This window comes from Pelobates fuscus, chromosome 4, assembly GCF_036172605.1.
Source record: "Pelobates fuscus isolate aPelFus1 chromosome 4, aPelFus1.pri, whole genome shotgun sequence".
In the NCBI taxonomy this organism is placed as follows: Eukaryota; Metazoa; Chordata; class Amphibia; order Anura; family Pelobatidae; genus Pelobates; species Pelobates fuscus.
In genome coordinates, this window is record NC_086320.1 from 269,720,017 (window position 1) to 269,747,842 (window position 27,826).

General features: G+C 45.6%; 1 protein-coding gene across 1 annotated transcript in view; it reads right to left on the reverse strand.

The window, feature by feature from the left end:
* Nucleotides 1-27,826, reverse strand: part of CDCP1 (CUB domain containing protein 1) — a 132,048-nt gene that overhangs the window by 8,197 nt on the left and 96,025 nt on the right. The window contains exon 7 of the mRNA XM_063452104.1: nucleotides 11,345-11,710. Within this exon, the coding sequence (XP_063308174.1) occupies nucleotides 11,345-11,710 (366 nt within the window). The remainder of the gene's footprint in view (nucleotides 1-11,344; nucleotides 11,711-27,826) is intronic.

Here is a 27,826-nt window from a genome sequence, read left to right on the forward strand (position 1 = left end):
TAAAGAGGAGGAATTTCTAAAAAAATAAATAAAATAAAAAAGGAAGAAATAATAATTTCTTCTTCCTGTCTAATGTGAGTGGTGGGCAGAGTGTCATGATTTGTACTATCATTTCTTTCCGATCGGCGTTTACCTGTAAGGACTTCAGAGTTTTCACAGATCCAACTCTGCCCATGCGTCTGACATCACGCGCTTCAATGGTAAAAGGAAGCTGCGGGCAATATGAGATCGCTCAATTTGTTTCCAAATTGCAGCAGAGTGCCGTCTGAGCTCCTCCTCTCGCTAAACTGTGTACCAAACCTCTGAAACCTCTTACTGACCTTGCTGACTTCTCAACTCCCAGAACACGGAACAGACATTGACTATGCTTACCTCTAAACCCCAAATTGCTTTCGGGGAAACTACAATCTTCACTAATCTGGAAAAGACTCACTTATAATCAGCTACTGCAAACAAGCTAGTTCTCTAGTTTAGGGGGATTACTGTTTGGTTCATACTTTCAGTTATTTGGAGGGATTCCAGGGAAGTCTGCTCTCTGTGCTCCTATATATTCCTTATACAAACTGCATTCTTGAATATATCCTGCACAGCTCTTGTATGTTTATTACGTTTACTTTAAAATTCCTTCTGATGTCTAATGGACTGTGTTAAATAATCCTGGATCTGCAATTACTTTATGGAATATTATTTACAATTTGTATTGCTTCAAAGATTGTTAAATTCAAAATACCTAAAAGCAATAAATCAACTACTTAAAATATTCTTAAAGTGACTTTATTAAACTTTCTTCTGCGTCTGCAGTTGAGTTCCAAATATTTTTTTATTTCTAAGTATTACACCGAGGTAACCCACCCAGGATTAGTGCTGCCATTGGTTGGTTTCTAAAAAGTAATGATGGTCCAGGCACTCAAGTTTAATCCAGTGGGCAGATTTATTGGAGCAAAGAAATGTTTCGGCCCACAACAGGGCCTTTGTCAAGCTTGACAAAGGCCCTGATATGGGTTGAAACGTTTTTACTTTGCTCCAATAAATGTGTCCACTGGATTGAACTTGAGTGCCTGGACCATCATTACTTTTTTGCAAATCACATTGTGAGGATTGGCCAGCCTCCAGGGCTGTATTTGCCGCGAGGCAAACAAAGCATTTGCCAAGGGCGGCACTTTCAGGGGGGCAGCAAAAAACGCCAACCTAAGTGCTCTGTTTGCCTCACGTCCTGGGCGGGGGGGCAAGAGGTTGCCGGCTGGCTCATAGTGTAGGCGCGCAGCGAGAAAGCGCAGTCCTCTGAGTTCTTCCTACTCCTTCGCATGCCCTTCTATGATGTCGGGAGCCGGAATATGACGTCACTCCGGCCCTGGCGGTGCACGAGGGAGCAGAGCAGGAAGAGCTCCGTTCCCTCGCCACCTCTATTAAGCACCTGCCCGCCCAGCCAGCCAGCTGTGCCCGCAGAAGCCAGCAGCCCCAGGAGTCTGTCCACCCAGCCAGCAGCCCCAGCAAGGAGCCCAGCAAAGGTGACTGTATGAGAAAGTGTGTGTGTGTGTCTGTCAGTGAGTATGTCTGTGCCTGTCACTGTGTCTGTCAGGGAGTGTGTCTGTCGTCACGGCAAGGGTGCAACAAAAATAATTATTCTGTGGGTAAATATGAATGTTTTTTTTTCTTTTTGGATATGATACTGTAACAAAGCTAATGGCCAATAACATAGCAAAGAGATTGACCCATCAATTAAGAAGTACAGGCCATGTGGCTAAGCCAGACATTTCCAGTGTAGAATCTCACACCTTGCAGAGCCTTTGAGTAATCACAGGATCCATTCATAGGATAAAACCCTTTTCACATTCCTATGCAACTTACATTACCCCTTCTGTCACCTGACATTTCATACAATCAAATTAACCCCTTTTGACCTTGACAATATTCCATCTCTACCAGGCAAGCAGATTATCTATGCACTACACAAATTACATTAAAGGACAATATGCCATAGTGTAATAATAAGTTATGCACCCTTGCAGTGACAACTCCCCCAAATAAGACACACTGTGGGAGGAGATTCATATGCCTCTACCTTATCAACACCTGTTCTTTGTTACCTCCACATCATACACTTATCTTTTTCATTCATGTTTATGTATAAATGTGGTAGCCCTCATGTGTTCACACACCTCCCCCAAAAAGGCTTGCCTTTAGCCCCTAAGCCATATCACAGCCATATCCACAACACACATGCCTGATCTGCCTGTTTTCATTTCCCACTGCTCACTGGTCACATCTCTCGGGCCACACCCAATGCACCCATGTAGAAGCACTAAGGGGAAGAAACCAACAGATTTCTGCAGTACTCCCCTGTAAGCACACAAAAGAGGAGCCAGATCACACTCCCAGGGTACTTGCGGTGTAACAACACCCTTTGTCTCTTATTTTGAGGCCTGTCTGCTGGGCTCGCTGCACCATCTGACTCTGAACCTTTGGTGGCTTAGCGACAGACTCCTGCTCCTGAGCTGGCTGAGGTGTATGCGGGATGTAAGATGGTGATAAGCTGACAAGGTTTCTGGTTCCCCCAACAGTGTGCTTCCCTTCCGACATCCTCCCTGTACCCACAAGCTGAGTTTGTCAATGCCCTTCACTTTGGGCAGACTGTGGATGGGTCCCCCTTTCTACTGATGGAACCTCTGTGTCTCCCTCACTTTCACTCCATATCCTCACACTTACAGAACCTTGGGAACTGGCGGAGTCTGACGCAGAGTAAGGCTCACACACACACTCCACTCTCCCTCCCAGCCATGCGGTCTCTCTACATTTTCACACAGCACATCAGATACATTTGCTTCAGGCATATATATTCATTCAGCCCCCTTTCGCTAGGAGGTTTTTCCTGTACATTTTCACAGGACACCTTTGACACCCCGTGGGTAGGCACAGAATGTTGCACACACGAACATACTTTTCTCTCCCAGCCAAGCCATCCTCTCACAATCCCACAAAGCCCCCCAGGCTCTCCTAAATCAGGTCCCTGGCTGAGACACAGGTGAACCTACCAACTTATCCTGCCCTGGCTCCCAACGAGTTGATCTACTTGTGATTTCACATGGCATCTCAAACAGCCCTGGCTCTGACACAGATAGGCACACATGCTCATCCTGCCCTACCTCCCCGTGAAGTTGTTTCTGCCCATTCCCACATGGTATTGCAGACTGTGAAGAAAATTGACTTTATTTCAACATTTTCTTCTGTATTCGTGTGTTTCCTCCATTTGCTGTATAAATATTGGATATTAGTTCGGCAGTTTGAAACTACCGAACTCCGACCACCCTCAAGTTCAAAAGCACCGTCGATTAAGTGTTCCCTGGGTGGCCGCTGTTCGTATAGCCGAACGCCACGTGGAAAAGAAAATGGCGGCCATCTTGTTCGCACGAGGGGAGTCAGTGGGACTTGGTCGTCGAGTGTCTGGAACTAAAATCGGACACTTGACCTCACGAACCACCGCTGAAACTACTGAACACTAGCGTCTCCCACTTACCGAACAGCCAGAAGAGCGGCATTCGGTAGTTATGTTCGTGCAGACAAGGGGAACAATCGCTGCTATGAGCCAAGAGGATCTATTCGGTATTTTGCTCGCTTTTCACCTTTTTCCTAATTGACCGACCGCACATTCGTGGAACTGTTTTGGGCAGGAGCCTCGTGTGTGTGGTTGGTAAAACATGACTTCCACACTTTCCAAGAACCACTGAACCGATTTTGTGGGGATACCTTGTGGGGAAAGGGGTGTTCTAACTTTTGGGAAAAATGTGTGCCCTTTGCCTGGAGAGAATTGATTTATTCCTTAACTTATCTCAATATCTCCCAGGCAGAGGGAAGGCATGTATTGGTGAAATACTGTATAATGATTGGTTAATGTATTTGTTTGCTGTGGGAGGTCCTCTTGCAGGAGGATCTCTCATAAAAGCCAGCCTGTTTTCAATAAAGATCATTCCTGTTACACCCTTCATGAAGTCTAGGCTCATGTTTGGGGAATATTCTATTTGCTGGGGAGAATCGTCTTGGTAGCTGTATTCATCTCTACTATTCCTCTACTCCCTGCTGTAGCTATAATCACTTAGGCTCAGCTGTTGGGAAAGGAATAGAAGACCGCAGTACCATAACCACTGCAGGTCTTAACACAGACATCTCTAGTTCGGACACAGACAGGCATGCATGCTCATTCTGCCCTCCCAGCACAATTGCCTGCATACATTTTCACGTTTCCACGGACACCTTTGGTTCTGGCACAGATTGACACACATTCTGCCCTCCCTCCCAGTGACGTTGCCCTGGCAAAATTTCACCTGGTACCACAGACAACTCTGATTTTGGCAAAGCCTGGCACGCATGCTCATTCTGCCTTACCAGCAACTTTGTCTTGGCACACTCTCACATGATATGGCAGACACCTCTAGTTCGGGCACAGACACGCACACATGCTAATTCTGCCCCCTCTCCCAGCAAGGTAGTCTACGTACCCCTTTACATACTGCCCTCTGCACAGTAGGGCCCCTACGAGGCTTGGGTTTATAACATTACTTTCAGGCACATACTGGGATGATCTACCAAGGTCAGCACCAAGTAATACATTTGCATCTACCCCCACATTTCTGAAACCCTTCCCCACTTCCCAATCCAGATAAACACGTGCCATTGGCACTACAAGACGTACTTCTCCGATTCCTTTAACTGCTAGAGTCCTGCCAGGAATTAAGTCCTCAGAGCGCACTAGCTCTGGACGCACAAGAGTCACATCTGCCCCAGTGTCTCTGAGGCACACAGTTACCTCATTTCCAACTGTCACAGGTTGCAGATTCACATTGTTGCTGCCCTCTGATCTGGTTACAAACAAAACAGAGGACGTTGGTTCTGAGGAGCGTACCTCCCCAGCTGATGATGCTGGCTGCAAGTAACACTTATGTGCCCTACTTGGTTGCAAATAAAACATCTGCGACTATCTCCATGCGCAGAAATGGCACTAGCTCCCTGTAACGGACCGTTTTGCACACAAGAGGTTAAAAACTGTTTAGGCGATATTCCCCTTTCCAGATGCACAGGCGGCTACTATAAGCACCAATCTCCCGAACTGCAAACTACACGAATACTGGAAACAGCCGAACAGGAAAAACCATACGAACAGTTTACACTCCTGGCAATCGGCATACAATCCAATTCCCCCAATAACGAGACAACACTTAGTTTTGAGGGTCAAGCAGAATCTGGTTTACTGGGGCTTAACTGCCCGGCTTTTATGCAGGTCTCCCACCTCCCCTAGGGGACCAGATGGAAGACTGGGAAACATATTGGACATTGACCAATCACAGACGTACACATTTCAACAATCCCACAATGCATCACAATCCCTCCTCTCTGCCCTGGAGATAATTGGGAAGTAATCCAATTATCTCCAAGGACAAAACTCCATTACACACATTTTCAGTAAAAAGACATAAAATTACATACGGTTACATTTAGTACATAAAACATACACATTCTACATATCCCCAGATAGCTTAGATCTGAGCGCACATTATTACCGAATGGCGCTCAGATCACATACATACAGTTCAATAGCCATGGAGCCAAAGTCTTTCCCATAGTCTTTCATTACATGAATAGGCTCCATGGCATGGCTATCTGGGGTGATGCTGTTCATACTGTTCCGCTACCGAATGCAGAGGTAAGGAGGCTGGCAGCTCAGCGGTGTTCGCGCAAATAAGTGTCCATTTTCAGTTCCATAGTTTGGGCGCTGAACATCGCTGGCCGTTCGGGAGGTAAAATGGCCGCTGCCACGTGTTCGGCAAACGAACAAAGGCCACCCAGCGTTCATCAATTAAACTGCGGTTATCCGCAGCTTCTGGGCGGTCAATTGATGGCACACTCCAGTTCCCAGGTGGTCCATCGATCAATACTTTGTTCGGTAGATTGAATCTACCGAACACCCCGGCAGAAAGGCACAAATAAGCCTTTCAGCAGGGAAAACAAAAAGTTTTAACTGCCGGGCCATAGTCTAAAGGGAGCAGGCAAGCAACCAGGCTTCTCCAGTGCACAGTGGCGAGGTTGGTTCCGCCACATTTCTCCCCTTTACCAATCAGACTAACAGGGTATCGGACCTCCTGTTGGTCAGTGCCCTGGTTAGTCCAGCAACCCACCCACAGAACACAATCAGCAGTACAGTCCACCCACAATAAAGTTTTACTACACCTGGGGTAGTGGGTAGCTTGTCCATGTCGGCTCTGGGGGGTACTAGCGGTCCTGGTCAGTGGGTTGCTGAGTGGGCAAAGACCAGCGGTACTCTGCCCTGCTGCCAGCGCACCACGGGAGTAGCCTGGTTGGAGCCCAGTTGAGGGAATGGCATAGTAGGCTCCTCACTCTGGATCCGGTACTGCTGCTGGAGGGCAAGACAGGCTGTCTCCCTTTTGGATGAACATCCCTGCTGCCGGGGGACAGGACCGACCATCCTTAGCCCCTGCGAGGCATGTGCAGAGACCAAGGTCCCATCTGCACGGGTGTGGGGCTTATCATCTCCCCTTAGTGGGCTAGGCTGCCGCTGGGGAGAGGGGGTAACAAGCTCCTCTCCCTTACACACTTTCTGTCGCTGGGAAGAGGGGATGACAAGCTCCTCTCCCTGACTCCCACTCTGCTGGTTGAGGGGGGAAACGACTGTCTCCCCATTCAATATATTGTCCTGCTGCTTGGGGGCGAGACCGATTGCCTCATCTGCCCCATCTGGAAGAATATGGTCTCCCCTTTGTGAAATAAGCTGCCGCTGGGGAGAGGTGGTAGCAGACTCCTCTCCCTGGAACACTTTCAGCCACTGGGGAGAGGGGTTAGCAGGCTCCTCTCCCTGACACTCTCTCTGCTGGTGAAGGGGGGAACCGACTGTCTCCCCTTTCAATATTTTGTCCAGCTGCTGGGGTGTGAGACCGACGGTCTCTGCTCCCTGCAGGACACTCCGCTGCTGGGGAGGAAGGACGGCACCTTCAGCTCCCTGTAACACACACTGCCGCTGGGGAGGAAGGACGGCACCTTCAGCTCCCTGTAACACACACTACCGCTGGGGAGGAAGGACGGCACCTTCAGCTCCCTGTAACTCACTCTGCCGCTGGAGAGGAAGGACGGCACCTTTAGCTCCCTGTAACTCACACTACCGCTGGGGAGGAAGGACGGCACCTTCAGCTCCCTGTAACTCACTCTGCCGCTGGGGAGGAAGGACGGCACCTTTAGCTCCCTGTAACTCACTCTGCCGCTGGGGAGGAAGGACGGCACCTTCGGCTCCCTGTAACACACACTGCCGCTGGGGAGGAAGGACGGCACCTTCCGCTCCCTGTAACACACAAGAGGTTAAAAACCGTTTAGGCGATATTCCCCTTTCCAGATGCACAGGCAGCTACTGTAAGCACCAATCTCCCGAACTGCAAACTACACGAATCCTCCAACTCCCGAACAGAAAACACACGAATAATAGAAACAGCCGAACAGGAAAAACCATACGAACAGTTTACACTCCTGGCAATCGGCATACAATCCAATTCCCCCAATAACGAGACAACACTTCGTTTTGAGGGTCAAGCAGAATCTGGTTTACTGGGGCTAACTGCCCGGCTTTTATGCAGGTCTCCCACCTGGTGGACACTCCCCTAGGGAACCAGATGGAAGACTGGGAAACATATTGGACATTGACCAATCACAGATGTACACATTTCAACAATCCCACAATGCATCACAATCCCTCCTCTCTGCCCTGGAGATAATTGGAAAGTAATCCAATTATCTCCAAGGACAGGGGCAAAACTCCATTACACACATTTTCAGTAAAAAGACATAAAATTACATACGGTTACATTTAGTACATAAAACATACACATTCTACATATCCCCAGATAGCTTAGATCTGAGCGCACATTATTACCGAATGGCGCTCAGATCACATACATATAGTTCAATCGCCATGGAGCCAAAGTCTTTCCCATAGTCTTTCGTTACACGAATAGGCTCCATAGCATGGCTATCTGGGGTGATGCTGTTCATACGGTTCCACTCCAGTTCCCAGGTGGTCCATCGATCGATACTTTGTTTGGTAAATTGAATCTACCGAACATCCCGGCAGAAAGGAACGAATAAGCCTTTAAGCAGGGAAAATAAAAGGTTTTAACTGCCGGGCCATAGTCTAAAGGGAGCAGGCGAGCAACCAGGCTTCTCCAGTGCACAGTGGCGAGGTTGGTTCCGCCACACTCCCCCCCTCCCTGAGGTAGAAGCTGAAACAAAGGATGGCCCACTAGGCCTGGTGATGAGGAGCCGTGGTGGTGTGGTCTTTCAGCTAGATGCTCCCTTGGCAAAAGCTCTGCTTTGGTCCACTGTTACTCGGTTGGCAGTGTGGATATCTGCCAGCTCACCATCCTCCAATGCTGTTTTAAGGTTCCAGTCCAGCAGCCATTCCTGTACATCGGCTGCAAAGACTGTTCTTTAATAATTAGTTCCTCCGGGGGGACGGGGCCTGACAGCCAAGATGGCTGGACATGCTCTCTGAGAGCTCCTGCACCGGAGGGCACAAAAATGCCAATACTAACAAACCTAACCAAGCCAACGGCCCACGGTGCTCAGAAAATACAGAACCTCACTGGGACCAAAACGGTACTGATCACGCATCGAAACGATTCACGAGCACATGACCCGGCCATGCGGCCTACACCGAAGCGGAGCCTAGGGCCTGGGGGAAGCGGCCGATTGCCCGGCACGGGATCCGCTCACAAGCATGAATGCCCTGCTACCCCTCCTTCTGGACCGGCAGGGGATATCCCGGTCCTCGCTGGGGACGGTCACCCCCACAATGAGACACGAACAAGCAACAACACTTGACAGCACCCGGGGCAGCCAGGGCCACGGCGCCTCAGACACGACTTGCAACAAACAGTTTCCCGGCAATGCCACCCGCTCACATGCTAGAATTCTATGACCGGCACTAGCCTATGGAATAAGCTAAGCACCAGGAGATGGCTCTACAGGCTGGTGATGAAAGAAGCAACGGCGTGGATTCGCCCTGCCACCCGACGCCTCCTATGCGGACACCCACCCAGAGCCCCCAGAGCGGCCCTCAGACAGAAACTAGGAAGGAGGCCGGGGCAGCGGGACAAGGAGACAGGCCCTCCCACACACCAGCGCAGGACCACCAAGCACACCCGATCCACTTACTTCTCAGCGGCATTCAAAGCCTCCGACCACAGCTACACATCCCCGCAACCCAGGAGCCACGCCGACAGCAGTGACACAACCCGGCACACAGCACAGCCACCCACCAGGGACAAACAGGGACGGAGAGCTCTCCTAAAAGACGGAGCCCCACTAAGGTACCCACCACACCAGCGCCTCGGTCCCACCTGCCAAAACTTCAGAGCCGGTGTCGGCTGATTAAGCGGAATGCCTCAGAGACAATCTGTGCCCCTGCAGACCCTACAGTAGAGAGACTGCAAGATCCCACCGCACAGTCTGTTTCACAAAACAGCCAGAACTGGCCCCAGTAACTCACAACAGAAACACTACTAACAGCACTATCTTTTAGTTGCCCATAACAGCAGTGGAGGAAGCAATATAATATACTAACCACAGGCAATTAGCTCACTAACCATAGCTCAAATATCAATTACTTAGTCAATACAACGGTTTCTTCATGCATGTCAGTAATACCCTTTTAAAAATGTGCAGACTCTACTAACTGCTCTAAAGTGTTATGTCTAGTAACCCACTCAATACCTTAAACGTGTACCTTCCAGCGATGTTAATTTATGTTATGTTAAGAAAACACCTATGCAAAGTTAATCTATATTGTTTATAGCCATACAAAAAATGTGCCTGACCTACCAAGTACCTGTGCGTTCAACTGTTTTACTGCGCTAGAGGACTGCCTTTGGGGTACCTCACAAGCGAATGTTGTAAACCTATGCACTTCAAAAATAAAGAATTAAAAAAAAAAAAAAAGACCTGTTGAGGTCTAAATATATTATCTATGCAATGAGTTCAGCCTTTGGAAATTGAGACACAATTTCTTTTAGTGCCTGGATTAACCAATAAACCCAGCAACACTAAAATCTGTTACAAAAAGATGAAAAATCTTTTAGTTATCCCACCGCTATGCCACCAATTTGTAACAAACGCACCCTACTTCAAGAGTGTGCATGATGGTGGTGAAATTTCACTAGACTGGAATTAATGACAAAATCCTCCTTAACACCACCCACGCTTAACCATAATATACCTATTACTATTTTAAGGCTGCTACCACCAAGACAATTCATAAATGGGGTTCCTTGTTTCCCCAGGTAAACTTAATAAAAACCCACCAAATATAACTTAGTACAATATTTACAGAATTGCAAAAATACTAATTAGTCTCTTCAGGAAATGTGTTTCTTAACCTGACAAATGCAGAACTAATTTACAGTGCATACAAAAAAATAGATGAAAAAACTAATTATTTACACCAACAGATAAAAACAAAAGGGATAAAATAACAGAAGTCCTAAACACTTACTCAGGTTTTCAAAGTGTGTGTCTGTGTCAGTGTGTGTGTGCGTCAGTGTGTGTCTGTGAGTGAATGAATGTGTGTGCCTGTCAGAGTGTGTCAAATCGGTGAGAATGTTTGTGTATGTGTATCTGAGAATGTGTGCCTGTCAGTGAAAGTGTGGGTTGTTTAAACAGTGTGTGCCAATGACGGCGTGCGTCTGTGAGCCAAAAAGATGGCCTTGACACGAAGTGGTGGTGCAACTATAGATTGGGGGGGTGCCTGAATTTAGTCTCTCCTAGGGCAGCACAAATCCAAGATACAACACTGCCAACCTCAGGCTGGTTAGACCCAGAGATGCAGGAGATTGTGGTATCCATAATGGTAATTATATTGGTTGATTCCTGGCAGCTGAATAGGACCATTCAGAATATCATGGCAGCGCCTGTGTGGGATTAGTGACATAAAAGTCACAGTGCGCAAGATATTAGAGCTGGTATACTAACTCTAGTAAATGTGACTTGATATTTATATTTTAAAGTTTTGCACATTACCTTAGTCTTTACAGATTTTAAGATCAACTGCATTCTGCACTATTATTGTCATTTTTATATTTTATTGCCCCTGTGCAATGTTCTGCCTACTATATTCTTAAGTATTTACTATATTTCCTGCGGTGTTACCACGGACAGGATATTGGGTATATTTTGAAAGCACTCCTTTATATAAAAAAATAAAATAAAATAAAATTTACTTAATCTACAGACATTTTAGAGGGTACCTTACGGAACATAGTTGCATGCATATATTGCCATAATGCCAGAGACTCACCTGTGTTGCTTTCAGTGACTGTTATAGAAAACTGGACTTGAAGCTTGTAGTTGACCTTAGGCTTGCAATTAGAGATGTTCACCCAAAATGGATACCTGAGGTTCAGAGTACTGGGGAGCTTTTCATTTTCATTTCGTACAATGTCCACCCCATTTTCTCTCTTTTCCTTGATGTAAAGAAGTGCACTGTTCATTTGGCACATAATGCCAATTTTGTCCCGGTCAAATGTTAATTGGGCAGATTGCTTGGGGGACAAATCGATGTTCCAGGAGAGGTAATAGTAGTCTGGAAGCCCTGCTTCCCAATCAGGAGTGTAATGCTTAACAGTAGAACTGCTGTTTGGACTCACAGTAAATATGCATTCCTCTGTAATAGAAAATAAAAATCAAAACTTTTATTTTTATTTTATATTTGTGTTTTTTTTTTGTTTTTGTTTTTTTTTAAACATAAGCACAAATTATGCTTTTATAACAAAATCAGTTCATGAATGAAAGGACATCTGCTCAGAGGAAGATTTACCATAGGTGGCTGATTAGAAACCAGAAGTTAGACAGGGGCCCTGGAACAATGAATTTGCTTGGCCCCATTCACTACCCCTATTTAAAGAATGAATGGGGGGGAGAGGGCATGTACTGGTAACTTCAGTCATATGTGATCCTAGCCCTTCTCTACATGTGCTACACAAGAACATAGCATTCATAAACAGCATGATAGAATATAAAGCATGCATAAAACTGGCAAAAGTACAGGGTTTTTTTTTTTATATAAATTCCTTTACCATTCATTCACGAACAAACCACATTCTGTTTAAGAAAAATTAGGTTAGGATTAAAACAGGAGGAGATACGCAATTTACAAAAAAACAGTTTTGAGTATATATTGTGGTTCAGGAAATACCTAAAAAAATAACAAGTGTGTAAATTTACATAAAAATTTAAGTATTTTAATGTATCCCTTCATTAATTACAGAATTATAGAGGCGTAAATTTACAAACTATAAAGGAATACTTTATATTGAGATATTTTAGACAAGTTCTCAAGAACAATAGCACATAAGCCAAAATAGAATGTCACATACAGTAGGTCTTGCACAAACAGATGAATGTTTAAAGGACACTATAGTCACCAGAACTACAGCTTAATGTAGTTGTTCTGGTGAGTATAAGTCCGTGCAGGCTTTTTAATGTAAACATAGTCTCTTCAGAGAAAATACAGTGTTTACATTACTGCCTCTAGTGGCAGTCACTCAGATAGCCACTAGAGGTGCTTCCTAAGTCAGTGCAGCCCTGACATTTAGCGTCTCCAGACTCTGCATGGAGGTGCTGAATGTTCCTCACACAGATGCATTAATTCAATGCATATCTATGAGGAGATGCAAATTGGGGCAGCACAGTGTTTTGCCGCTCATGTGCAAAAGCTTCTCAATGCTTTCTTATGTTAAAGCACTGGATTTGCGGAGATCATCAAGTTTGATGATCAGAGTCAAGGAGTGGAGTCAGGCGCAACAAGACCCATGCAATGCTGGAATAAATGGGAGTAATCTCACCTTTTGCTCCTCCAAAAGGGGGTGCACATTTAAATTTTGCTATTAGAAATATAGTGTCAAGAATACATGTTTGTATTCCTGACACAATAGTGTTCCTTTAAGGCTCAAAAACTCTCCTTACAGGGATTACACTAATGCACATCAGGATTATGAAATGTCCTGTGAAAATGTAATGTAAAAAGTGGCTAGACGAAACATCTCAAAATACACCATTTGGAATACTCTGGGTTGCCTACTGTTGAAAATGGAATGCCATAATGACATAAATATTATTACCAAGGCTGCCATACTCTCATAAATTCAGCATACGCCCAGAAAATTACTTTGTCAAATTTCCAGGTAAGAAGACTGAAATTGACAAGCCATATATCTGATCCAGGGCCAGGGCAAGGATTTTTGACTACACAGGCAAAGATGCATTTTGCCACCCCCCTCCTCCCCCTCCAAAAATGCATCTTTACCTGTGTGTCATGTAACCTCCCCCCCCCCCCTTTTGAATTTCTTACCCCTTCAGTGTTTTATATCCTATCATTCGAATATCTTACTCCCATTTTCTCATTTGTGTGTCTTACACCCGCTTTGCTGTGTTTTATCTCCTCCTGTCTCTTACAACCCACTTGTGTATTTTTTACTTACTCCAGCCCCTTTGTCTGTCTCTTTCTTCTTCTCAGCTCCTTTGTGTGTCTCTTTCTCCCCCTCAGTCCCTTTGTATGCCTCTTTCTCCCCACAACCCTTCTGTCTCTCTATTTGTCCCCCCTTTGTGTCTCTTCCCCCCCCCCCGTGTCTTTATCCCCATTCAGCCTCTGAGGTTCTCTTTGTGCCCCCCAGCATTCCTACACCTTTCAATGTCCCTCTCCCCCTATACCTTTCATTGTCCCACCTCCCCTCCTGGGCCTTTCAATGTCCCCCACCTTTTAATGCCTCCCCTGAACCTTTTATTATCCCCCTCGCTGAACACAAACACAAGTATTTTATAGCAGTAAATAAATTTGATATGACGATATCATCAGGAAAAGTGCAGTTTTTGTGTGAAACATGCAAACAACAAATATGAACACTAACTTTGGTCAGAGTTTGTGACTACTAAAGAAGAGAGGACATTTTGAATACTGGGTTGTCTATGTTTGTGAATGGTATGCCATGATAGAATTCTCGTTCCTTGACTGCTCAAAGGCAATATAGGCAGAGCATAGAAACATAGAATGTGACGGCAGATACGAACCATTCGGCCCATCTAGTCTACCCAATTTTCTAAATACTTTTATTAGTACCTGGCCTTATTTTATAGTTAGGAACCGTTTTGGGCATAGGATCATGTGTCACGGTCGGTCAAAACTATGACTTCCATGGAAATCCTGAACCCCTGAACCGATCTGGGTGATTTTTAGATATGTTGGTCCCCCAGATCGGGGGATATGGCTTTTGTGGGGTTTCCATGTGTGTTAGGGGTACTTTTGGGGTGTTGTGTTATTGCATGTTTTTCTGTGCTTTGAGAGAATTGGATTAGATTAGTACAGTTCCTGATCCAATTATCTCCCAGGTATTGAGGAGGGATTATCTTATTATGTATAGGAATGTCCTGGATCTGAGAGCCAATGTGATGGTGTAATTGTTTATACTGTGGTTTACTCTCAGGTCCAGGGGGAGTGCCCCTTGCATGGGGACTTGCATATAAGGCCAGTTGTGGCTGCCATTAAACGAGTTCCTGCCTGCCCTCAACCTAGAGTCTTCTCTCATGTTTGGGGGGGGGGGGGGGGGGGGACAGCTGTATCTGCTCTGGGCATTGCTATATCACTATACTCCTCTGGGTTATAATCACTTGCTCTTGTAAGAGAAGTCTGCTACACTCTCTGGTGTAGGAGAGGTCTGCCCACTGGAAGCTGGATCCTGGTCTTGGGTCCAGGGTGGGCGGAGGACGGCGAGACCCCAGCCAAGCTGTAATGCTGGAAGTGGGGACTACGGTGCTGATGGTGTCTGATGGAGTGCTTGGAAGTACTCTGAGGTACTAGGAAGCAGTAATTGGCGGAGGCACCCAGTCAGGGTGCCAGGCGGTCCGTCACACTGACCATTTTTCTAGTTTACCTAAATCATTTTCCATTTGGCTTTTCCCTCCTGGAACATCAATACTGTTACATATCTTAGTATCATCAGCAAAAAGACATACCTTACCATCAAGACCTTCAGCAATATACCGTATATACTCGAGTATAAGGCGAGTTTTTCAGCCCATTTTTTGGGCTGAAAAACCCCAACTCGGCTTATACTCTAGTCATAGTCTGTATTATGGCAATTTGCATTGCCATAATACAGACTGGGGGGAGAGGGGGGCTGGCAGAGCTGTACTTACCTTTCCTGCAGCTCCTGTCAGCTCCCTCCTCCTCCGCGCCGTCCGTTCAGCACCTCGGTCAGCTCCCAGTGTAAATCTCGCGAGAGCCGCGGCTCTCGCGAGACTTACAGTGTGAGCTGAAAGAGGGAGCTGACCGGACGGCGCGGAGGAGGAGAGAGCTGACAGGAGCTGCAGGAAAGGCAAGTACAGCTCTGCCAGCACCCCTCTCCCCCCCACTGAACTGCCACTGGACCACCAGGGAAGGAGAGCCCCCCTCCCTGCCATGTATAAAGCAGGGAGGGGGGACGAAAAAAAAAAATATAAATAAAATAAGAAATACTAATAAAAAAATAATAACAACAAAAAAAGGGGTATAAGGACCACTATGGGAGGGAGGGGGGTATAAGGACCGCTATGAGAGGGAGGGGGGTGGATAAGGACCACTATGGGAGGGAGGGGGGGGATAAGGACCACTATGGGAGGGAGGGGGGGGATAAGGACCACTATGGGAGGGAGGGGGTGGGATAAGGACCACTATGGGAGGGAGGGGGGGGGATAAGGACCACTATGGGAGGGAGGGGGGGGGGATAAGGACCACTATGGGAGGGAGGGGGGATAAGGACCACTATGGGAGGGAGGGGGGGGATAAGGACCACTATGGGAGGGAGGGGGGGGATAAGGACCACTATGGGAGGGAGGGGGGGTATAAGGACCACTATGGGAGGGAGGGGGGGATAAGGAGCACTATGGGAGGGAGGGGGTATAAGGACCGCTATGAGAGGGAGGGGGGGTATAAGGACCACTATGGGAGGGAGGGGGGGGGATAAGGACCACTATGGGAGGGAGGGGGGGGATAAGGACCACTATGGGAGGGAGGGGGGGATAAGGACCACTATGGGAGGGAGGGGGTGGGATAAGGACCACTATGGGAGGGAGGGGGGGGATAAGGACCACTATGGGAGGGAGGGGGGATAAGGACCACTATGGGAGGGAGGGGGGGGATAAGGACCACTATGGGAGGGAGGGGGGGGATAAGGACCACTATGGGAGGGAGGGGGGGTATAAGGACCACTATGGGAGGGAGGGGGGGATAAGGACCACTATGGGAGGGAGGGGGGGGGATAAGGACCACTATGGGAGGGAGGGGGGGGATAAGGACCACTATGGGAGGGAGGGGGGTATAAGGACCACTATGGGAGGGGAGGGGGAAGTAAGGACCACTAGGGGAGGGGAGGGTAAGGACCACTAGGGGAGTGGTGAGTCAGGACCACTGGGGGGGGGGAGTGAAGGAACATGGGGGTGGGGAGGTAAGGACCACTGAGGGAGGAGGAGGGGAAGTCAGGACATATGGGGGGGGAGGGGGCGGCAAAATTTTTTTTGCCTACGGCGGCAAATATCCTTGCACCGGCCCTGCACACACTGCATTCACACACTGCATTCATACACACACACACTGCACTCATACACACACGCTGCACTCATACACACACACATACGCACACACTGCATTCATTATACACACACTGTAAATAAATATTCAATTAATATATTTTTTTTAGGATCTAATTTTATTTAGAAATTTACCAGTAGCTGCTGCATTTCCCACCCTAGTCTTATACTCGAGTCAATAAGTTTTCCCAGTTTTTTGGGATAAAATTAGGGGCCTCGGCTTATATTCGGGTCGGCTTATACTCGAGTATATACGGTAACTAATAAAATATTAAAGAGAATGGGTCCAAGTACAGATCCCTGAGGTACCCCACTGGTGACAAGCCCATGCTTTGAATATACTCAATTGACTACAACCCTCTGTTGCCTGTCACTCAGCCACTGCCACAGACCAATCTGTCAAATGTCAATGTGTAAAAACTAAAAAAAAAGCCCTATATTTGACCCTGTTACTTTCCAAAACCCCATAAAACCTGTACATTCAGGCTACTGTTGTACTTGTGAGACATCGCTGATCACAAATATGTGTATTTTATTGCAGTAAAAGCAAACAGTATTATGACATTAACAATTACATGGCCATTCAGATCGAGGAAAATAACACAATTTTATTAAATTTTAATTTATGTTTATAGATGCATATCGGATACGAAATGAAAGCAATGTTTTCTCCTGAATAAAATATTGTGAGGAGATTTCAGCGAGGCACAACATTTTGTGGGCCTAAAATCTCCACATGGCATATACAAGCACATGTATCAGTTAGTTACATGTAGTCAGGAAACTCATCAATGTACTGAACATGTGCAAGAACTGAAACCACATTCCATTCTCTCCTAAGTTCCATACTACCGGTCAATATAAGGTAATCCTGTGTGTCATGTTTGCTGATTGGTGTAAGGCTACAGATGTGGGATGTATAGGCTATAAAATGCCTGTACATCTTGTGCTCCGTGCTCAGTGCTCAGACATTTTGGACATGAGTTCAGTGGAGACCTGATCGGTGAAAGTAAAGATCTTTGCTTCCTGAACTGATCTGTGTCCGGACTCTCTGCGTAGCTTCTTCAGAGTTCTGTCATTACAATAGAACGATAAACATGGGTGTACTTCGTATGAAATTGGCAAATTATTGAACAAACAGAGTTTTGGTCAAAACTTTACAATTGCCTTCATCCTTAAGGGGTTAAAATTGCAATGATACAATATTTGTCCAACTTTCTGTCCTAAATGAGTTAATGTTATTTAGCAAAACATGGCATGCTTTCCTGCATATGGAACTTATTTCTTTTAGAGATATCTATGAAGGAACATACAGCTACTAAAAGGGTTTGGGTTTTTTTTTTTTGCTTTGTTTTTTTAAGTTTTGAGTTCAATAATGAGAGCAATATACAAATTGAAAAGTGCAAAAGTTCTCAATGTGGATAACATACGGTAAGTTTAAGCACTGCATGTAGGATTGTTATACTTGCCTTCACACGGCCCAACACTACCTGCCTCTTTTCTTTTCTAGAATAGGTTCAGTTTATGTTTCATAAGAGAATATTAAATATGCAGATTCAGGGAAGATTGCAATATAGGGACTACATAAAAGGCTCATCTTTCTGTCCGCCTGCACCTCCCAAGCCTCCCCCATTTGTCAGTCCCTGTATTGGCTCCCCGTAAGATATAGGTCTAAATTTAAGATCCTAGCACTTGCTTACAAATATCTACACAAAGCTGCTCCAACCTACTTATCCTCACTAATACACAAAAATGTCCCATCTAGGCCCCTACGCTATTCTGGAAACCTGCGCCTAACTTCTGTTCGTACTCCTACCTCTGATGCTCGCCTTAAAGACTTCACTAGAGCTGCACCGTTCCTATGGAATGCCCTTCCACTCTCTGTTAGACTCTCACACAATCTCCACTCCTTGAAAAATCTTTGAAAATGTACTTCTTTAGGAAAACATATCAATTAAACTGTGAACAGCTTTCCCTCCCTACACCCTGATTCCTCTCTTGAAACGGTCATCAAAACAAAACACTAAGCTCTCAAAGCAACCTACTTCTCTACCCTACCCTTACCTTTTGTGTCACACTACCCCACTCCCTCTAGCAGGTTAGTTCATTGAGCAGGGCCCTCAATCCCTCTGTTCCTGTGTGTCCAACTTGTATGCTTACAAATACTTGTCGGTTAGTCCACCCATTGTACAGCGATACGGAACTTGTTGGCGTGTTACAAATATTAATAATAAAACATAGAAGTATAAATATAAAGTATAAATATATCCACTCTGCAAGCCTATGAGAATATTATAATATCCCAGTCAACAAATCCATTTTCGTGGGTAAAGGGGCTCAAAAGAATTCAACAACCAGCCACCAATGTGCTACGGGAAAAAGAAACATGTGACAAAGTGGTAATTGAAACTTTATTTTTTTTTTTTTTTTTTTTTTACACACAGCGTTATTTTGTGGTGGAATCTCGGTAAAAATAAATTTAGTAGGCCGAGATTACCACGTGGCATGTATACGTGCATATGCTGACGTATCGATCAGTTGGTTGCACGAGGCAAGATACGATCAGTAGTGTACGGAGCATGTGCAAGAATACAGGATGTAGTATTCCCCTCCTCCATTGTGCTGGACAGGCCATGCGGTCAAGCTAGAAGTTAATTCTTATTTGTATTGATTGGTCAAGAGAATGTGCGGGTGGAGCTTAATATGGGAGGAGTTATGTGCCTATATAAGGAGCCTGCACTATTGTCCGGGGCTCAAAACTTGCTGTATTTTGGTGACATTAGTCCCTCTGAGTCACGATCGGTGAACCGAATAAAGAATCTCTTCCTTCCTGAAGAAACCTGTGTCCATCTCTCTGTGCTTGGCTTCCGTCAGTTTCTCCGGTATCATTTGGTGCATTGGCCGGGAAGCTCATCGTTCAACGGTAGCTGAGAGGCAGAGGCGTGAGACGGTCTATCTTTGCCCACGTTCTCTACGGCTGCACCCCTGAACTTCTGCGTGGACCTCCCTTCATCTCGGCGCCACTGGTCTGTTGTCCAGGAGATCATCGGCCTCTACGTAAGAAGTGCTGGGGTGTCCCCGTCGATGAGTGTGAACTCAGGTTCAGGAACGAGGAGGTAAGACGACTGCTGTTTTAGACGGCGGACCCACTAGGAGTATACCGATTGTGCGGTAGGCCCATAAGGGGTTCAAATTGTGTATGGAATCTGCCCCCTCTGTCGGAGGGAAGGAGCGAAGGCGCACCGCTCAATCGAACGCTCTTTAGTAAGACCGTTTGATTTGGTTTGGAGTCAGGCGGGGTCCTGTGTAAATAGCCCTAGCCGGACACCGGTGTCTTGTCTAGACTAGCGTTCTAGGGTGTATATTTTGTTCGCTAGGTCAGAGGGACCCGGAGACTAAGCGGCGCCTGTGTAAATTCGGTTCACTAGATCTCAACCTATCTTGGCTAAGTGGGAAGGCGTGTAAATTTGGAACCCACTAGACTATTGATAGAGTAGAAAGACTAAAAGGGTTCTGTTGTAAATTCCGCCCTTTAGTTCGCTATATGTGGTGCTTGGGCAGTGTGGCTAACCAAAACGGATGTAGATAGTTTTAGGTAGTCCATTCAAGGTACTGGCCAATAGTTTAGTTGGGATTGTATATGTGTTAAAGATTGTTAGTAAAGTGTATATCTTGTTACATAGCGCGAGCTCAGCCGTCTAGCGAGAGTGTTAATAGTGTGTTGCTGTATCATAATGCACGGTACCATAACCCTGTATATTTACTGACACTGTATATAAGTACTAATCATTGTCGTCTATTGCATGTTTAACATCATAACCACTAATAATTGTATTGTGACCTTAAATTGTGCTTTGACCTATGCTAACCGTACTGTAACCGCTATTGGTAAAAGACGATGTTACTGGGGTGTGTTATAGACGGGTAATTCATATATAGAGAATTATAGCGTGGGTGACTGTATAGTTTCGCCAAAGGGCATAATATTGATTATTTAGTGACTGGTGTAACAGCTGTGTGTGTACGGGAATTCCCTGAGTGTTTATTGTGTTATTGTGTACGTTTCACTTGGTAACCGTACCACGTGGTGCTGTTGCTGGAAGAAACGGGTGTGACTGTTGAATAGAACGTGTGCATAGTATTCGTAGTCAACGACGCTCCATTAATAAGTATGGGCGTGTCGGAGTCAACGATTTTGGATCCCTTAGGTTGTATGGTAAAGAATTTTAAAAAGGGATTTAAAACATGTGATTTTGGGGTTAAAATGTCCCCTGTACGTTTGGTCACTTTGTGCACTAGGGAGTGGCCTACTTTGGTTGCGGCATGGCCGCCACGTGGCAGTTTGGATCCAACTCTGGTACAGCGTGTACACGTGGCTGTATCAGGTAGGCCTGAACTTTACGGACAGTTTCCATATATTGATTGTTGGAGACAGGCCGTAAACGACTCGCCAAGATGGATTAGGATATGCCACGAGGAGCAATGTCGCCTCATGGTGGCCAGGACTTGTTTGTCCACTAGGACTATGGTTAGGCCCATTTTGGACACGCCCCCTGAGTCCGAGATCCCTTTGCCGCCCCCTTACTTCCCTTTAGGAGGAAATTATACGAGTACAGGAAGTTCTACACCCCTTCCCCCATTGCCCCCATCCACTTCCGCTTCCTCCTCCAGTGCAGAATCCACCCCCCCTCGTATTAAACCTCCCCTTCCGGAACCAGAACCAACCCCCGTTAGATCTGAATATCCTGATTTGGCGCCACTTCAAACTTCCGGTCAAGCTTCTTCTAGCTCAGCTCGGAATATCCTATTCACCGACCTTTCCCAAAATCAAGCTCCCACATCCTCATGCTTTATTACCCCCCGACTGGAACCCATAACTGACGCCCCTCCACGTAGCCCTATACTAACCCGACAACTGACCGGTACCCAACGACCCAAACATTACCAGATGCCTCTTCGTCTGAATCCTGGGTCAGCCTATCTCGATGCCACAGGTCAAATGGTATATGCTGACCCAGTCTTCGTATATGTCCCGTTCACGACTACCGATCTCTTGAATTGGAAGACCCACAACTCCTTGTACACTGAGAAACCACAAGCTATGACCGATCTGTTCACCTCGATAGTTCAGACACATAATCCGACATGGGCTGATTGCCAGCAGTTATTAATGACATTGTTCAATAATGAGGAAAGGACTAGGATTAACCAAGCGGCCATTAAAGCGCTAGAGGATGAAGCCCGTGCTTTAAATCAAGCCAATCCAGCAGCATGGGCCGCAACACATTATCCTAACACTGATCCCGACTGGAATGTTAATGGCGCAGATATGGTTCAACTAAAAGCCTATAGAGACGCTATAATTGCTGGCATGAAAGCCGGAGGGAAGAAAGCTATTAATATGTCGAAGACAGTTGAGGTGATTCAGAAAAGTGATGAAGCGCCCAGTGTCTTTTATGACCGATTATTGGAGGCATACCGCTTGTATACCCCCTTTAATCCGGAAGACGCTGATAATTCCCGAATGGTAAACTCCGCCTTTGTCAGCCAAGCTTACGGAGATATTAAGCGCAAGCTACAAAAGTTAGAAGGGTTTGCAGGTATGTCTATCACCCAACTAATGGAGGTAGCAAATAAGGTGTACATGAACAGGGAAACAGAGACAAAGAAAGAGGAAGAGCGCAAGATGCGTAGAAAGGCAGATATGCTAGCTGTAGCAATCGCAGGCGTAGATAGACGGGGTCCAGATAGAGGCGATAGTAGGTGGAATAGGGAGCCCTTGAGTAGGAATCAGTGCGTGTATTGCAGAGAAGAAGGGCATTGGAGAAGCGAGTGTCCGCAAAGAGAGCAGTATGAGAGAGACCAACCCAGGGCAGGTTATGGAAACTTTAGAGGCAGAGCGAGAGGTAGAGGAGGCCCCGGAGGGAGCATTGGTAATAGAGGAAGTAATGGGAACAGAGGAAGTGTAAGGGAAGATAGGTACTATCCAGCAGCGCAAAGGTCCCGCGATAGAGAAGGTAGGGACTTTGTAGGATTGGCTGACACGGTTATGGAGGACTATTGATACCGACCGGGCTCCATCCCCCTTGGTCGAGCGGAGCCTATGGTCGATGTATCAATAGGGGGAAAAAGGAGTGCGTTCATGATCGACACTGGTGCTGAACATTCGGTGGTGACTAACCTAGTTGCTCCTCCATCTGGAAGAATTATTACTGTAATAGGAGCAACTGGGAGAAGTGCTGCAAAACCGGTTCTTAAAAGTCGACTCTGTACATTGGGAGGCCACGTAGTAAAACATCAATTCCTTTACATGCCTGAATGTCCAGTCCAATTGCTGGGATGTGATATGCTATCCAAATTACAAGCGCAGATTACGTTCCTACCAAACGGAACAACATCCTTAAAGTTTAATGGACCTTCAGGTATTATGACATTATCCGTACCAAAGGAAGAAGAGTGGCGACTTTATACAGCGTTGACTAGCCAAAACCCTAGGAGTGATGAATCCTTATTCAACATACCAGGAGTTTGGGCAGAGAACAACCCACCAGGACTGGCCCGCAATATTCCACCTATTAAAATTGAACTAAAACTTGGGGTTTATCCAGTGAGCCTACGGCAATATCACATCCCGCAGAAGGCTAAGAAGAACATCCAATCTTATCTGGATAAGTTCATACGGTATGGTATCCTAAAATTCTGTACTTCCCCCTGGAACACCCCATTGCTGCCTGTTCAAAAGCCCGGTACAGATGAGTATCGACCTGTGCAGGACTTGAGAGCAGTCAATGATGCGGTTGTTAGCATACATCCAGTTGTACCCAATCCGTATAACCTGCTTGCTTTAATTCCGGGCGGGGCTACTTATTTTACAGTCTTAGACCTCAAAGATGCCTTCTTTTGCCTCCGAATTGCCACAGAAAGCCAATGTATCTTCGCTTTCCAATGGGAAAACGCTGTGACGGGCTCAAAACGCCAAATGACCTGGACAAGACTGCCCCAAGGGTTTAAAAATTCACCTACCCTATTTGGTTCAGCTTTAAGTCAAGATCTACTGGATTTCGAGTCCATCCCAGGAGAGTGTGTATTGTTACAATATGTAGATGACTTGTTGATAGCAGCAGTTACAAAGGAAATATGTCAGCAAGCAACGCACGATCTACTACACATTCTTTGGAAGGCAGGATACAAGGTGTCTAGAAAGAAGGCTCAGTTGTGTTTGCCAACTGTCAAATATCTGGGATTCCATATCTCTGAAGGTCAAAGAATTATGGGGCCAGAGAGAAAAGAAGCTGTGTGCCAAATACCGATACCCAAGAATAGAAGACAAGTGCGAGAATTCTTGGGGGCAGCAGGTTGTAGAGTTGGGTAAGACTATGGAGGGGGTACAGAAATGGGTACAAGATAGATTACCTGTGAATATTTATCCCCCAGTTCATAGTTACCACCCAGGAGACCAAGTGTGGATTAAAGAGTGGAATAATGTACCGTTAGGGCCCAAGTGGAGAGGTCCTTATGTTGTTCTTTTGTCTACCCCTACAGCGATAAAAGTAGCCGAAGTGACTCCGTGGATACATCACTCCAGGGTTAAACCAGCAGCAGTCGATTCTTGGCAAGCTACAGCAGATCCAGAGAATCCCTGCAAGATCCGGTTAAAGCGCACGACTCAGTCGGAGTGACGAGGAACCTTGTGGATTACAAATTTTATTGTTTCAGAGATTTGGTAAGTGAGTGAGAAGGCCATAATAAAGCCTGTCCGCTCACCGACATATAGTGTATAAGTCAGGAAAAGTCTCGAAGGGACCCCTGTGAAGACGAGCAGAACTCCATTCCCTGCAGCCCTTACATCCTGGAAGCTGAGGTGCCATCGCACGGACGAAGACTGAGGATGACGACGAAAGATGTGTTTCTGATAATGTTTTTATATGTGTATTTTTATATTCAGGAAGGTAGAGGTACCGACACTCCTAGCTGTGAGGTATGCATTAAGACTACAAGAACAGGTAACCATATTTCCCAGACTCTAATTTGGCATTCGCAATGCGAGTGTAAAGGAGATGTATCAAGATGTAGATATTTAAATATAGAATATAGTGTGTGCCATTTAGGAGTAGGAGAACCTAAGTGCTTCAGTCCAGAGTATCAACCCCGTACAATTTGGCTGACTCTCAGGAATGGAGATCCTCAGGGGACCCTAATTAACAAAACAGTATTAGAATCCGTATATTCTTCTGGTGTTCTGCTATTTGATGCGTGTAAAGCGATATTGTCATGCCTTAACTATGGTATCCTCTTACTTCCTGGTTCCACTGAGCTTAGCCACACCCCTTTATGACACGGTCTCCTTATTTAATCCGACCGCACCAGCTGAGCGACGCTGGATTATTGAACTACGTTCCGTACTCACGAACCGGCTAAAACATCGTTGTGAAAGCCCTCTGTTACCGGACCGGACTGGAAGACTTCAAGTTCCCTTCACCTCTCCTCATCCACGACTAAAGCTGAACTCTCTCCATTCAGGATAACCGCCTCTGAGGAGATCTCGGGAACCAGTGTTCTATGTGCCGGAAGCTAAGTAAAACCTCTGTGATAAGCGTTGCATCTCAAAGCTGTTATTTCCTGTCTCCAAAGTCCTTCGATAAAACAAAACCGTTACAGCTAACTTCAACTCATACTTTGTCTCAGTTAGCTGCATCTATATCGCTTCAGTTAAAGTCTATGGAACAGCTATTGTAACTTCTTATCACCTAATTCATTAATACTACTAAAGAGACTCTTTCTGATTCAGTGTCTGCTAATTACTACCGTTTACTACTTAAAGCTACAGTGTCTGTAATTGTGGACTTCAGTTACCGTTTACTACTTAAAGCTACAGTGCCTGTAATTGTGGACTTCAGTTATCGTTTACTACTTAAAGCTACAGTGTCTGTAATTGTGGACTTCAGTTATCATTTACTACTTAAAGCTACAGTGCCTGTAATTGTGGACTTCAGTTATCGTTTACTACTTAAAGCTACAGTGCCTGTAATTGAGGACTTCAGTTATCGTTTACTAATTAAAGCTATTGACTTAAAGTCAATACCTTTTACTTTTGATAATAAATATTCAAACTATAAGAAATCTGCAGTTGTGTTCCTTCATAACAAATGTTTAGACGTGACAGATATCAAGTGGTAGAAAACCGTGGAATGTATGTGGGGATCTTAGATGGGAGAGAACGTATGGGTCTAACGATAAATATATTTGTCCCAGTAGTAAAAATAAGTATGTGAGTCCTAGATGCCCAAATAGAGATTATAACTTTTGCCCATATTGGTCTTGTGTGGGGTGGGCAACTTGGGGACAGACAGTAGACAAGGACATGATTGTGACTAAGTTGCCTACCAGTCCATATTGTAAGTCTATGGAATGCAATCCAGTCCATATACTTATAAATAACCCCGACAAGTTCTTAGATAAATATGGTAATTTATTTGGGTTTCAAATATACGGGACGGGTTTAGACCCTGGGACAGTATTGTTTATAGGGATAGAGACTGATACGGTATCCTCCCAGACTCATCAGGTATACCATTCCTTCTATGAGGAAATGAGTATAGATAATAAGATCCCCCATAATGCTAAAAACCTGTTCATTGATTTAGCTGAAATTATTGCCGGTAGTCTTAATGTTACCAACTGCTATGTGTGTGGAGGTACTAACATGGGAGACCAATGGCCTTGGGAAGCAAAGGAGGTAATGTCCGGCTCTGAGGCAGTTGACCAATTAATATCTTCACAAGCCGATTATCATATGAGTGTTAGAGGTAAATCTGAGTGGAGATTAAAGACCTCCATCATAGGTTATGTTTGCATAGCGAGGAAAGGAATGATGTATAATACTTCTGTAGGAGAATTAACTTGTCTAGGGCAAAAAGCTTATGATGATGATACAAAGAATACAACTTGGTGGTCGGCTTCAAATGTCTCAGAACCATCTAACCCGTTTGCAAGATACGCCAATTTAAAGGATGTGTGGTTTGATCTATCCATCACATCTAATTGGAGAGCCCCAGCAAATTTGTACTGGATCTGTGGTAAGAAAGCCTATTCGGAGTTGCCACAGGACTGGGAAGGGGCATGTGTGTTGGGTATGCTCAAACCATCCTTCTTCTTGTTACCTATTGAAACAGGTGAGACTTTAGGTGTTAAAGTGTATGATGTGAATCATAGGAAGAAAAGGGGACCCATAGAGATAGGCGCCTGGGAAGATAATGAATGGCCTCCCCAGCGTATTATAGATTACTATGGGCCAGCCACGTGGGCAGAGGATGGTACTTTTGGTTATAGAACCCCAATTTATATGCTCAACCGTATTATAAGATTACAGGCAGTGGTTGAGATTATTACTAATGAGACCTCACAAGCGCTCAATCTTCTAGCGAAGCATAATACCAGGATGAGGACAGCAGTATACCAAAATAGATTAGCCTTGGATTACCTATTGGCAGTAGAGGGAGGTGTAAGTGGGAAGTTTAACCTGAGCAATTGCTGTCTTCAAATAGATGACGAAGGGCAAGCAATAGCTGAGCTTACTAGCCATATGGTTAAACTAGCGCATGTGCCTACTCAGGTATGGAAAGGGTACAATCCAAGTAGTTGGTTTGGTAGCTGGTATGAGCGGTTTGGAGGGCTTAAGGCATTGGTAGGTGGAGTCCTACTGATTTTAATGTTGTGTCTACTCCTGCCATGTCTTATACCCTTAGTAGTTAGGTCTGTGCAAAGTCTGATAGAAAATATAGCAGAGAGGAAGGCTGCTGCACAGATAATGGCAATTTATAAATATAAGGCTCTAGATCAGGGAGAACCAATGCAGGAAGATGAGTGTTGAAGATTCACATCATAGATAAGTCTGGTCTGGTTCATGGTAACTTGCGGTGTATGCAAACTAAGGTTAAGTGATGCCTCAAGTAATTGTGAAATATCAAGAGGCATCAAAGGGGGGAATGTGGTGGAATCTCGGTAAAAATAAATTTAGTAGGCCGAGATTACCACGTGGCATGTATACGTGCATATGCTGACGTATCGATCAGTTGGTTGCACGAGGCAAGATACGATCAGTAGTGTACGGAGCATGTGCAAGAATACAGGATGTAGTATTCCCCTCCTCCATTGTGCTGGA